Here is a 13,491-nt window from a genome sequence, read left to right as displayed (position 1 = left end):
CAGAGTGCCCCAAAACCAAACAGCGCCCCAAAACTGCCCCTAGAGCGCCCCAAAACCAAACAGCGCCCCAAAACTGCCCCCAGAGCCACCCCAAAACTGCACCCAGAGCCAACCCAAACACGGGACAGCACCCCAAAACTGCCCCCAGAGCACCCTAAAACTGCCCCCAGAGCCACCCCAAACATGGGACAGAGCCCCAGAACTGCCCCCAGAGCGCCCCAAAAATGGAACAGAGCTCCAGAACTGCCCCCAGAGCAACCCAAACATGGGACAGAGCCCCAAAACTGCCCCTAGAGCGCCCTAAATATGGGACAGAGCCCCAAAACTGCACCAAGTGCGCCCTAAAACCGAACAGCACCCCAAAACTGCCCCTAGAGCGCCCCAAACACAGGACAGCACATCAAAACTGCCCCTAGAGCCAACCCAAACACGGGAACAGCGCCCCAAAACTGCCCCCAGAGCGCCCCAAAAATGGAACAGCGCCCCAAAACTGCTCCTGGAGCGCCCCCCGGATGAAGGGGGAGCAGGCGCGGGAGGGGCGGGGCTGGGGGATGTGTGGGGTTTGTGGGGTCTGTGGGTCTATGGGGTGTGTGTGGGTCTATGGGGTGTGTGTGGGTCTGTGGGGTGTATGGGGTGTGTGGGGTCTGTGGGGTGTTTGGGGTTTGTGGAGTGTGTGGGGTGTGTGGGGTGTGTGAGGGTCTATGGGGTGTGTGGGGTGTGTGGGGTTTGTGGGGTGTGTGGGGTTTGTGGGGTGTGTGGGGTGTGTGGGGTCTGTGGGGTTTGTGGGGTGTGTGGGGTTTGTGGTTCAGCAATAAAACGGTTGCACTGGCCCAGGGGAGTGGGAATGGGGTGGGAATGGGAATTGGGGAGGTGGGAATGGGGTGGGATAGGGAGTGTGGGAATGGGAGTGTGGGAATGGGACCAGGAGTGAGGGGATGGAGCGGGATGGGAATGGGGCAGGATGGGGATGGGACTGAGAGGATAGGGAGTGGGAACGAGAGCCTGGAATGGGGCAGGATGAGGATGGGAATGTGGGAATGGGGCAGGATGGGACCAGGAGTGAGGGGATGGGAGTGTGGGAATGGGACAGGATGGGAATGGGAATGTGGGGATGGGGCAGGATGAGGATGAGAGTGTGGGGATGGGATGGAGATGGGAGAATGGGAATGGGACAGGATGGGAATGGCACGGGGTAGGGGATTGGGAATGGGATTGGGAACAGGAATGAGATTGTGAATGGAAATGAGAATGGGATTGGGAATGGGACTGGGTTTGGGAACAGGATTGGGAATGGGATTGGGAACGGGATTGGGGTGCTGAGCCTGCCAGCACAGGCAGGGAGGGCTCTGCATCCAAGGAAAAGCAGGAAGGAGGAAACCCCAAAGATTGGGATCAGGGGTGACATCCCCAGCCTGGGAATGGACGTGGAGCTGCTGGAGCAGCTTTTGGGGGAAATCCCACTTAAAAAGGGAAACAAAAAAAGGGAGAAAATCCCTGTAGGGAATCAAAAGTGCCCAGAAAGGGCCAAAGTGCTGGAAAATCCTCCAGGAGCTTCTCCAGGAGGGGAATTCCCAAGCAGAGCCAGCACAGGCGCCAAACTGGGAATGACTGGGATCACTGGGAGGGGTGGGGTGGCCAAACGGAGACCCCACAGTTTTCCAAGGAAAACTCCGGCCCCGCTCCCTTCCCAAAAAAGTTTATTTGGGATAACACCTCTCGTCTGAAATGCACAGCATTGGGGGGCGGGGGAAAAGGAGGGAACTGGGGCAGAAATCCAAGGAAAACCGGGAAAAAGAGGAGGGGGGAGCGTGGGATGGCTCCAGGGGACGGATCCCGTCCCGCCCCAGCCAAAGCCGGCCCCGAACGGGGCTTGTGGGGCGGGAAGGGTTTCCATGGGGCCGCTGCTTCCAGAGGGGCTGGGAACTGCGGGAAGCGCCGGGAATTCCATGAGCTCAGCCCTGTTCACGCTCCGGCGGCCCCGATCCCGCTGATCCACGGGGATTTTCAGGGATGAGCAGCGGGAATGGGGCCGGTGCTGCTGCTCCGCCAGGGTTCCCCAGCCCAGCAGATCCCACTTTCCCTGGAAAAGGGGTTTGGAGCCTCTGGGATGCTCCTGGTTTGGGATCTCCAACCCCAAATAGGTCCTGTTTTCCAGGGATAGGGGTTTGTAACCTTGGGAGGCTCCTGATTTCCCTGGACAGGGATTCCCAATCCCAGAGAGCTCCCACTTTCTCCAGGGAGACGTTCCCAATCCCAAAAAGTTCCTGATTTTTCTGGGCAGGGATTTCTGGCCCCCATCAGGAGCTTCTGATTTCCCTGGATAGGGATTCCCAATCCCAAAGGAGCTCCTGATTTCCTTGGATGGGGATTCCTGACCCCAAGGAGCTCCCACTTTCCCTGGACAGGGATTTCCAATCCCAAAAGATTCCCAATTTCTCTGGATAGGGATTCCCAATCCCAAAAAGTTCCTGATATCCTTGGATAGGGATTCCCAATCCCAAAACATTCCTGGTTTCCCTGGACAGGGTTTCTGACCTTGGGAAGCTCCTGCTCTCCTTGGACAAGGATTCCCAATCCCAGGGAGTGCCTGATTTCCTTGGATGAGGATTCCCGACCCCAAGGAGCTCCTGCTTTTCCTCTGTAGGGATTCCCAATCCCAAAACATTCCTGATTTCCCTGGACAGGGATTCCCAATCCCAAAGGAGCTCCTGATTTCCTTGGATAGGGATTTGTAACCTTGGAAAGCTCCCACTTTTCCTGGACAGGGATTCCCAATCCCAAAGAGTTCCTGGTTTCCCTGGACAGGGATTCCTGACCCTGAGGAGCTCCTGATTTCCTTGGATAGGGATTCCCGATCCCAAAGAGCTCCCATTTTTCCTGGACAGGGATTCCCAATCCCAATGAGCTCCTGATATCCCTGGACAGGGATTCCCAATCCCAAAACATTCCTGGTTTTCCTGGACAGGGTTTCTGACCTTGGGAAGCTCCTGCTCTCCTTGGACAGGGATTCCCAATCCCCAAAAAGTTCCTGATTTCCTCAGACAGAGATTCCCAATCCCAAGGAGCTCCCGATTTCCTTGGACAGGGATTCCCAAATTCAAGGATCTCCTGCTTTCCTTGGATTTCTGAACCTCCCAGAACCTTGGGAGCGGCTGGGATTTAGGGAGCTGCAGCTCCCATGGATTGGGAAGGAAATTCCCAGGATCAAATCCTGATGGAGACACGGATCCCACCCCAGGATCCTTGGAAAAGGGATCAGCATCAGGATATTCCCAAATATCCCTCATCCCAGCCCTCTCTTTTTTCCCAGGAATTCAGTTTTCCTTGGATTTTTCACCCGCGAGGAATCGGGGCTGTAGTGTTGGATGAGCTGAGGAATTCCTTAAGGGGAAGAGGAGTTTGGGGAAATCCAGGTTTCCCTCAAAACCTCTGGGATTGGCAGGATCCCCCTGCTCAGCTTCCACATGGAGGAATTTCGGGATTGCACCTTGGAACCCTTCACTTCCAGCAGGGAAAATCCCATCCCGGAAAAACCAGGGGAAATCCCACTCCAGAAAAATCAGGGAAAATCCAGTGCAGCTCCCAACCCTAAAAATCCTCTGGAAGCAGGAAAAGCTGATTTTCCCATTACTGATTTCCCATTATTTTCCCATTATTGATATTCCATGATTTTTCCATGATTTTCCCCAAGATTTTCCATGATTTTCCCATTATTGATTTCCCATGCTTTTCTCATTATTTTCCCATTATTTTCTCGTGATTTTTCCCATTATTTTTCCATGATTTTTCCCATTATTTTTCCATGATTTTTCCCATTATTTTTCCATGATTTTTCCCGTGATTTTCCCATTATTTTCCTGTGATTTTCCCAAGATTTTGCTGTGATTTTTCCATTATTTCCCCAAGATTTTCCCAGGATTTTCCCAGGATTTTCCTGTGATTTTCCCAAGATTTTGCTGTGATTTTCCCATGATTTTTTCCCAAGATTTTCCCAGGATTTTCCTGTGATTTTCCCAAGATTTTGCTGTGATTTTTCCATTATTTCCCCAAGATTTTCCCAGGATTTTCCTGTGATTTTCCCAGGATTTTCCCAGGATTTTCCTGTGATTTTCCCATGATTTTTTCCCAAGATTTTCCCAGGATTTTCCTGTGATTTTCCCAAGATTTTGCTGTGATTTTTCCATTATTTCCCCAAGATTTTCCCAGGATTTTCCTGTGATTTTCCCAGGATTTTCCCAGGATTTTCCTGTGATTTTCCCATGATTTTTTCCCAAGATTTTCCCAGGATTTTCCTGTGATTTTCCCAGGATTTTCCCGTGATTTTCCCATGATTTTTCCCAAGATTTTCCCATTATTTTCCTGTGATCTTCCCACGATTTTCCTGTGATTTTTCCGTGATTTTTCCCATTATTCTCCTGTGATTTTCCCATGACTTTTCCCAAGATTTTCCCGCTGGCGGGGTCGCCGCAAATCCCAGGAAGCCAAAAACTGCCAAGAAAAAGTGAGGAAAAGCCCGAAAAAAAAAAAAAAAAAACCAAAAAAGGAAAAAAAAAATTTTAGGGAAACCCAGAAGTACTTGGAGCTGGAGCAGATCCCGGTGATGGAGCCGCTCCGGGCTCTTCCCATGTCCCAGCTTTTCCCTGGAGCAGGGATTCAGTCTCTGGCCAGGCCATTCCCGAATTTCCGAGGTCAGTATTTCACTCCGGGAATGAATTCCTTGGCATCTGGATTCAAGTTGCTTTTGCTCTGGGAAAAAAAAAAAGATGGGAATGGGATTGGTCAGTGTTGGGAATTCCAGGGATTCCCGGGATGGGTTGAGGGTTCCCCAGGTCTGGGGTCTCGGGTTGGATTTGGGAAATCTGGAGAGGAAATTTATGGAATTGTGGAATGGTTTGGGTGGGAAGGGATCCTCAAATCCCATCCTCAAATCCCATCCCAATCCAAATATTCCAGGTGGATCCAATGTGGCCTTGGACACTTCCAGGGATCCAGGGGCAATTCCAGGAATGGGACAATTAAGGATGGGAGAATTCCAGGGATTGGATAATTCCAAGGATGGGAGAATTCCAAGGATGGGAGAATTCCAAGGATAGAATTCCAGGGATTGGACAATTCCAAGGATGGGACAATTTTAAGCATGGGACAATTCCTGTGACAAAATTCCAGGGATTGGATAATTCCAGGGACAGAATTCCAGGGATAGGAGAATTCCATGGATGGGGACAATTTTAAGGATTGGACAATTCCAGGGGTAGAATTCCAGGGATGGGAAAATTCCAAGACTGGGACAATTCCAGAGATGGGTCAATTCCCGGGATGGGTCAATTCCAGGGATAGGAGCATTCCAGGGACAGAATTCCAGGGATAGGAGAATTTTAAGGATGGGACAATTCCAGGGGTGGAATTCCAGGCATGGGACAATTCCTGGGATGGGACAATTCCAGGGGTGGGAGAATTCCAAGGATGGGCTGATCCCAGGGATGGGAGAATTCCAGGGATGGGACAATCCCAAGGATGGGACAATTCCAGGGAATGTGCCAATCCCAGAGGTAGAATTCCATGGATGGGAGAATTCCAAGAATGGGACAATCCCAAGGATGGGACAATTCCAGGGAGAGAACTCCAAGGACGGGACAATTCCAGGGACAGGATTCCAGGGATGGGACAATCCCAAGGATGGGACAATTCCCGGGGATGGGACAATTCCAGGGATAGAATTCCAGGGATGGGAGAATTCCAAGGATGGGACAATTTTAAGGATTGGACAATTCCAGGGATGGGAGAATTCCGAGACTGGAACAATTCCAGAGATGGGACAATTCCAGGGATAGAATTCCAAGGATGGGACAATTCCGGGGGATGGGACAATTCCAGGGATGGGACAATTTTAAGGATGGGACAATTTTAAGGATGGGACAATTCCAAGGAGAGAACTCCAAGGACGGGACAGACAATTCCAGGGATGGGAGAATACCAGGGGTAGGATTCCAGGGATTGGGCAATTCCAAGGATGGGACAGTTCCAGGGATGGGACAGTTCCAGGGACAGAATTCCAGGGATGGGCGAATTCCAGGGACAGGATTCCAAGGATGTCCCAGTCCCAGGGAATGCGCCAATCCCGGGAATGCTGTGCCGATCCCAGGAATGTGCCGATCCCGGGAATGCTGCGCCGATCCCGGGAACGCTGCGCCGATCCCGGGAACGCTGCGCCGATCCCGGGAATGCTGTGCCGATCCCGGCAATGTGCTGATCCCGGGAACGCCGCGCCGATCCCGGGAATGCGCTCACCAGGATGTCCTCGGACCCGTGCCCGTCGCCCACGGAGAGGCCGTGGAGCTGCTGCTGGAGCTGCGCCATTCCCTGCGGGAGATCCCGCGCCGGGATGAACCAATCCTGGTCCTCCTCCTCCAGCATCTCCTGGAAGCAGCGATCCAGGAATTCCTGCTCCTGCAGCTCCTCCTCCACCTGGAATGAGAACATTCCAAGGGGAGGGAATCCCGGGATTTCCCGCGGGAAGAGCCGGCAGCTCCGAGGAGCTCATGGAATTCTCGAGGTCGGAAAAGCCCTCAGAGAGACCCTTCCCGTCCCTGGGTGCCACATCCGTCCAATCCCGCCGGGAATACGGGGCCATTCCAGCTCCTTTCCAAGAGGAAAATTCCCAATTTTTCCCAGCTTTCCCTCTCATCCCATCACCGTTCCCAAATCCCGATTCCCACCTGTCTCCCCCTACCAGGGATTCGTGGAGCTCCAGAAGGTCCCTGAGCCTCCTTTGTTCCAGGAATTCCTTTTTTTTCCAGGAATTCCTTTTTTTTCCAGGAATTCCTTTTTTCCAGGAATGGTGGATGTGATCCCAGAGCTTCCCCAGCCCGGAATTCCTGGAGCTGCCCAGGCAGGGAGGTGGAAGCAGAGGATGGGGTTGGGAATCGCAGCCGTTCCCGTTTTCCTGGGTTTTGTTTTTTTCCTGGATTTAGGAGACTCCAAGAGGAGCCAATCCTGAAAATTTTGATCCATGGAATGTCGGGGAAAGGCTGAGTTTTCCACGTTCCACCTGGGAAAAATCCAGGGAATTCTCAGAGCTCCTAAAGGGGCTGCAGGAGTGGGGACAAGGGACGGAGGGACAGGACACAGGGAATGGCTCCCGTTGGAAAAGTGGAATTTAGCTGGGATTTGGGAAGGAATTCCTGCAGAGAAATCGGGATCTAAAATCCAAATATCCCAGGAATGTCAGCTCATCCTGGCAGGAGGATGATTATCCCAGGATTCTGCACGTCCAGGTGAACATTCCCTGTTTTCCAGCCTGGATGCTCCCCTCAGCCCCAATCCATGGGAAAGGAATTTCTGGATCCTTGGAAAAGAAATTTCTGGATCCACGGAGAAAAAAAATTCTGGATCTATGGGAAAAGAGTTTCAGGATCCAGGGGAAAGAAATTTCCGGATCCGTGGAGGAAAAAAATTCTGGATCCATTGGAAAGGAATGTCTGGATCCATGGGAAAGGAATTTCTGCATCCATGGGGGAAAAAAATTTCTGGTTCTATGAGGGAGAAAAATTTCTGGATCCATTGGAAAGGAATTTCTGGATCCTTGGGAAAGGAATTTCCAGATCCATGGGAATCTCTGGATCCTTGGGAAAGGAATTTCCAGATCCATTGAGAAAAAAAATCTGGATCCATGGGAAAGGAATGTCTGGATCCATGGGATTTTCTGGATGCATGGAAAAGGAATGTCCAGATCCATTGAGGAAAAAAATTCTGGAGCCATGGGAATCTCTGGATCCTTGGGAAAGGAATTTCCAGCGATCCAATGAAAAGCATTTCTGGATCCATGGGAATTTCCAGATCCATGGGAAAGGAATTGTCTGGATCCATGGGAAAGGGCTGGAAAAGCACCTGGAGAGCTCCATCCCATTGGATGGATGTCCCAAATCCCAACTGGAAAATCCAGGGGAGCCACGTGGCTTTGGAAAATTGAGGAAGAGGGAAAACCTCTGGAGGAAAATCCAAAGTCATGGGATTGGAACGTGGGTCAGCAACAGGGAATGTTGGCTGGGGATAAACCAGGAATGCTGCTGGAATTTCCCTGTGGAGAAAAGGGGGCGGGAATTCCCTTTTCCCGGCCTTCCTGGACACCCTGGAGGTGGGAATTGGAGCCTGGGAATGTTTTAGGGAAGGGAGGGAGGGAGGAGCATCCAGGGAAAAGCTCCTTCCTCTCTCCCAAGGTGTCTCCAGCTCCTGGGATGACGCCAGGGAATGCCCTGGGATTGGGATGAGGATCCAAAGCTCTTCCAGGTCGTTATTCCCGAGTTTTGGAGCTGTTTGGGTCCCAGCACAACATCCCAGGAGCTCTGCCCGCTCCAGAGGTTCCCTGAAATCCAGGATTTCACCCCAGACTGGGATCTGGACCCAAATTCCAGGGGGTGATCCTGAGGAAAGGGAAGGAAAATCCCAAAGTCTGGGGAGAAGGGAATGGTGATGGCACCACCCCCTCGGGAATTTTCCTTCCTGCTTTTTCCTGGCTTTTCCAGGCAGATCCAACGCTCTGCCCTGAGCCGCCTTTTCCCATCAAAGCAAAACATTCCCAGATCGTTTTCCCTATGGATACACACGGGAGGTTGGGAACCAGCCCGGGCTGGAATCCACCCTGAATCCCGAGAATTCCTGGATGTGGGAATCTCTGGGAATCACCCCCAAGGCTGAAATCCGCCCCCCGTTCCCAAATCCCAAGAATTCCTGGATGTGGGAATCACCCCCAGGCTGAACCCAAAATCCCGAGGATTCCTGGATGTGGAATTCTCTGGGAATTCCTGGATGTGGAAATTCCAAATTCTCTGGGAATCACTCCCAGGCTGGAATCCACCCTGAATCCCGAGAATTCCTGGATGTGGGAATCTCTGGGATTCAGGCTGTTCCCAAATGCCGAGAATTCCCAAATGTGGGAATCTCTGGGAACCACCCCAGGCTGAAATCTGCCCTGAATCCTGAGAATTCCCAAAATTTGGGAATCTCTGGGAATCCCCACCCAGGCTGAACCCAAATCCTGAGAATTCCCAAATGTGGGAATCTCTGGGAATCAATTCCAGGCTGAAATCCACCCAGAATCCCAAGAATTCATGGATGTGGGAATCTCTGGGAATCAGCCCCATGCTGAAATCTGCCCCATTCCCAAATCCCGAGAATTCCTGGATTTGGGAATCTCTGGGAATCACCCTCAGGCTGAAATCCAAATCCTGAGAATTCCTGGATTTGGGACTCTCTGGGAATCACCTCCAAGCTGAAATCTGCCCTGAATCCTGAATCCCAAGAATTCCCAAATGTGGGAATTTCTGGGACTCACCCCAGACTGAAACCCGCCCTGAATCCCAAATCCCGAGAATTCCTGGATGTGGAATTCTCTGGGAATCACTCTCAGGCTGTTCCCAAATCCCAGGAATTCCGGGAATCTGTGGGAATCACCCCCAGGCTGTTCCCAAATCCCAGGAATTCCGGGAATCCCACCTGCCGGTTGAAGTCCTCCTCGTTCTCCATCCACATGTACTCAGCGAAGGGATTGTTCTCCTTCTCCTCGTGCCCATTCCCAACCGGATCCTCCTTGGATTTGGGGTTGGACGCCGTGCTGCCGGCGAGCTCGGAGCCATTCATCCTTGGGGACTCTGGGATCGGGGGATTCGGGAATGAGGGAGCGGCTGCGGAGCCCAAAGCCAGCCCCGATCCCACGGGATTCCATCCTGGGAGCCATTCCCCGCCTCCTGTCCCTGTCTCCAGGGATTTTCAATATTCCCTGGATTTTTCCCTTCTCCAGGGGAGCATTCCCAGCTCTCCCAGAGCAAAAGAGCTCCAGAATCCTGGAATGGTTTGGGTTGGAACAGACCTTAAATCCCATCCCATCCATGGGCAGGGACACCTCCCGCTATCCCAGGTGGATCCAGCCTGGCCTTGGGCACTGCCAGGGATCCAGGGGCAGCCCCAGCAAATCTGGGAATTCCAGCCCAGCCAGGAATTCCTTGCCAAGATCCCAGCCCAATCTCCCCTTTCCCAGTGGGAGCCATTCCCTGGCTCCTGTCCCTGCAGGCCTTGTCCCCAGCCCCTCTCAGCTCTCCTGGAGCCCCTGCAGGGACTCTGAGGATTCCCTGGAATTTTCCCTTCTCCAGGGGAGCATTCCCAGCTCTCCCAGCCTGGCTTGCAGCATCCCTGTGGCACAGGAAGGGTTAACCAGCAGAATTCCTTCCCAAAATCCATCCCTGGGGAAAATCGAGCAGGAGCAGCAATTCCAGCCGGGAATTCCACAGGGAATTCACCCCTGGCTCTGCTCCCCGGCCCCCATTCCCTCTGGAAAAGCGGGAAGGGAAGCCCAGCTTGGATTTGGGATCTGGGATCCCTTTTCCCACCCCAAACCATTCCACAATTCCAGGATTCCATCCACGGTTCTGCCACCTCTCCCAAAATCCCAAATCCCACCGGAACAGGCGGGACCAGGATAGGGAACAGCTCCTGGGATTCCAGAGCTGGAATTCTCCTGGGATTCCACAGCTGGAATTTTCCCAGGACTCCACAACTGGAATTCTTCCAGGATTTCAAAACTGGAATTCTCCCAGGATTTCAGAGCTGGAATTCTCCCAGGATTCCAAAATTGGAATTCTCCTGGGATTCCACAGCTGGAATTTTCCCAGGACCCCAAAATTGGAATTCTCCCAGGATTTCAGAGCTGGAATTCTCCTGGGACTCCAAAACTGGAATTCTCCCGGGGTTTCAGAATTGGAATTCTCCTGGCACTCCAGAGCTGGAATTCTCCAAAACTGGAATTCTCCCGGGGTTTCAGAATTGGAATTCTCCTGGCACTCCAGAGCTGGAATTCTCCAAAACTGGAATTCTCCCAGGACTCCAAAGCTGGAATTCTTCCAGGATTTCAAAACTGGAATTCTCCCAGGATTTCAGAGCTGGAATTCTCCCAGGATGCTGCAATTGGAATTTTGGGATTCCACAGCTGGAATTCTCCCAGGATTCCAGAGCTGGAATTCTCCCAGGATGCTGGAACTGGAATTTTGGGATTCCACAGCTGGAATCTCTGGGATTGTCCCACCCCAGCGGGAATGGCTGAGCCGGGATGAGCCCTGGGAGTCTTCATCATTCCCAAAATTTCCTGGGAAGGGTCAATCCCACTTCCCTCCTTTCCTGCAGTGACAGGAGCCCTGGGATTGGGTTGGAAATCTGGGAGGATTCCCAAAGGGTTAAATCTTCATGGAACTGGAAAAGGAGCCAGGCTGGGAAAATTGGGAACGTTCACCTGGAGAAGGGAAAAATCCAGGGAATTCTCTGAGTGCCTAAAGGGGCTCCAAGAGAGCTGGAGAGGGAAAAAGGGAGGAAAACCAGGCAAAAAAAATGAGGAAAAATGGGAGGAAAAATGGGGGGAAAAGGGGAAAAAAATTGAGAAAAAATGGGGGAAAATGGGAGAAAAAAATGGGAAAAAAGAGGGAGAAAATTGAGAAAGGAATGTTTGGGTTTCAAGGATCAGGGATTATAAAAAAGGGGACAAGGGATCGAGGGACAGGAGCCAGGGAATGGCTCCCACTGGGAAAGGGGAGATGGGGCTGGGATCTTGGCAAGGAATTCCTGGCTGGGCTGGAATTCCCAGAGAATTCCTGGAAGCCAGGGCCAGGTTGGATCCATCTGGGATGGTGGAAAATGTCCCTGGATGGGATTTAAGGCTTTTACCAAGCCCAAACCATTCCAGGATTCCATGAAAACCCCAAATTCCCCAAACGTGGATGTTTCCAGGATAACCCTCCAAATCCCAGAGCTTTTATCCAGAGTTTTTATCCCAAACACCCCAAGGAGTGTTTGGGAAAACCTTTCCCAAATCCTGGATTTGGGATGCTGGACACACAGCCTGGTGTCCCCATCCGGCCCTGCAGGCTGGGCTGGCATGGAAAAAACCCCAAATATCCCAAAAATCCCATGGGAACGAGGCAGAAATATCCCAAAAATCCCGGCTGGAGGGGGAATTGGGGGACACAGACCTCCCCCAAATGTGAGTGTGCCACGGCCTGGGGGATCCACGGGGAACTGGGGTGTGCCCGGCCCTATGGAATGGGAATGGGAACGGGATTGGGGTGGGAATGGGGATGGGATTGGGAACGGGGATGGGAATGAAGGGAATGGGAAAGGGAATGGGATTGGGATGGGAATAGGAACGGGAACAGGATTGGGAACAGGATGGGAATGGGATGGGATTGGGATGGGAATGGGAATGGAAAAGGGAACAGGAATGGGATTGGGTTTGGGAACGGGGATGGAAAAGGGAATGGGAATGAGATTGGGAACGGGGATGGGATTGGGATTGGAATGGAAAAGAGAACAGGAATAGGATTGGGATGGGAATGGGAACGGGGATGGGATTGGGACGGGGATGGGAATGAAGGGAATGGGAAAGGGAATGGGATTGGGATGGGAATAGGAACGGGAACAGGATTGGGAACAGGATGGGAATGGGATTGGGATTGGGAATGAAACAGGAATGGGAACGGGGTGCAGGAGCCGATCCCGGCCCACAGCGAGCGCACTCCGGGGCTCTTTCGGGACGCCGCGATGCCGCTCCCGGGGGCGCCGCGCCAGGAGCCCGAGCGGGGCCCGGCAGCGCCCCCGGAGCCCCCGGAGCCCGCGGGACAGCGGGGCCTGCTCGGGCCCGGAGCCCCCTGGCCCCGCCGGTCCCGCGTTCCCCGAGTGCGCCCGAGTGCCCCCGGGCCGCGCTGCGCCGCTGCCCCCGCCGGGCCCGGGCGCGGTCCCCGGGGCCGCCCCCGCGTCCCCCCCGCGTCCCACCCGGTACCTCGGGCCCGGCCGGTGCCGCTCCGCGCCCTCCGCCGCCGCCACGCCCCGCCCCTCCCGCCGCCGCCACGCCCCCGCCCCCTATTGGCCAGCCCCGCCGCGTGGCCCCGCCCCCCAGCGTTCTGGTTGGGCGTCACGGATACAAACCGCGTTGCTATTGCGCCGCTGAGCTGTCAATCAGACGGTTAACCCCACCCACCGAGCGGCGCTCCGGATTGGCTGCCGCCGGTGGCTCTGATTGGCTGAGCGCACGCGTCGCCCACGTGGGGCAGACGGGCAGCGCGCGGGGGGCGGGGCCGCGCGCGATGTAAATAACACCGAACGCCCCGCCCCCGCTGCTGGAGAATGATTGACAGGCGCTTCGCCCAATGGGGACGGGCGTCACAAATCTACCCCGCCGCCAGGGCGCGTTGGTAGAAGCACGCTGATTGGCTGGAACATGTAAACACAGGGAGTGGGCGGGGCGGTCACGTGGCCTGCGCGTGGCTTGGGGGGGGCAATTTTGGGGAAGGGGGGGAGGGGACAGGAGGGGACACCGAGCTGTGACCCCCCCCCCCCCCCAGTGTTGGGGACACCGGGATGGGGGGGACCGGGCCTGAACCCCAAAATGGGGGAGCACACGGGGAGAGCCGACCCCGGTTCTGCTCCCCACATCGGGGATACCCGGGGGGGTCC

The 13,491-nt window shown here is 53.9% G+C and overlaps 1 protein-coding gene across 1 annotated transcript; it reads right to left on the bottom strand.

Moving 5' to 3' along the window:
- Positions 1–4,538: 4,538 nt before the first annotated feature.
- On the bottom strand, positions 4,539–12,883 carry PAIP2B (poly(A) binding protein interacting protein 2B). Its single transcript, XM_066548837.1, has 4 exons — positions 12,818–12,883; positions 9,493–9,647; positions 6,289–6,465; positions 4,539–4,746 (listed from the first exon to the last, which is right to left on the bottom strand). The coding sequence occupies exons 2-4, from the start codon at positions 9,634–9,636 to the stop codon at positions 4,690–4,692; spliced, it is 378 nt and encodes a 125-aa protein (XP_066404934.1). The 5' UTR covers positions 9,637–9,647; positions 12,818–12,883; the 3' UTR covers positions 4,539–4,689.
- Positions 12,884–13,491: the final 608 nt, after the last annotated feature.

The sequence above is a fragment of the Molothrus aeneus genome, chromosome 4 (assembly GCF_037042795.1).
Source record: "Molothrus aeneus isolate 106 chromosome 4, BPBGC_Maene_1.0, whole genome shotgun sequence".
NCBI lineage: Eukaryota > Metazoa > Chordata > Aves > Passeriformes > Icteridae > Molothrus > Molothrus aeneus.
This window is presented reverse-complemented; position numbering and strand designations above follow the sequence as displayed.

Excerpts from the sequence above, each read along its gene's own strand:
- PAIP2B (XM_066548837.1), bottom strand. The coding sequence starts at position 9,636 with ATGAATGGCTCCGAGCTCGCCGGCAGCACGGCGTCCAACCCCAAATCC. Across the intron at positions 6,466-9,492 it reads AGGAGGACTTCAACCGGCAG|GTGGAGGAGGAGCTGCAGGA; the intron begins GTGGGATTCCCG and ends TTCTCATTCCAG. Across the intron at positions 4,747-6,288 it reads ACGGGTCCGAGGACATCCTG|AGCAAAAGCAACTTGAATCC; the intron begins GTGAGCGCATTC and ends TTTTTTTCCCAG.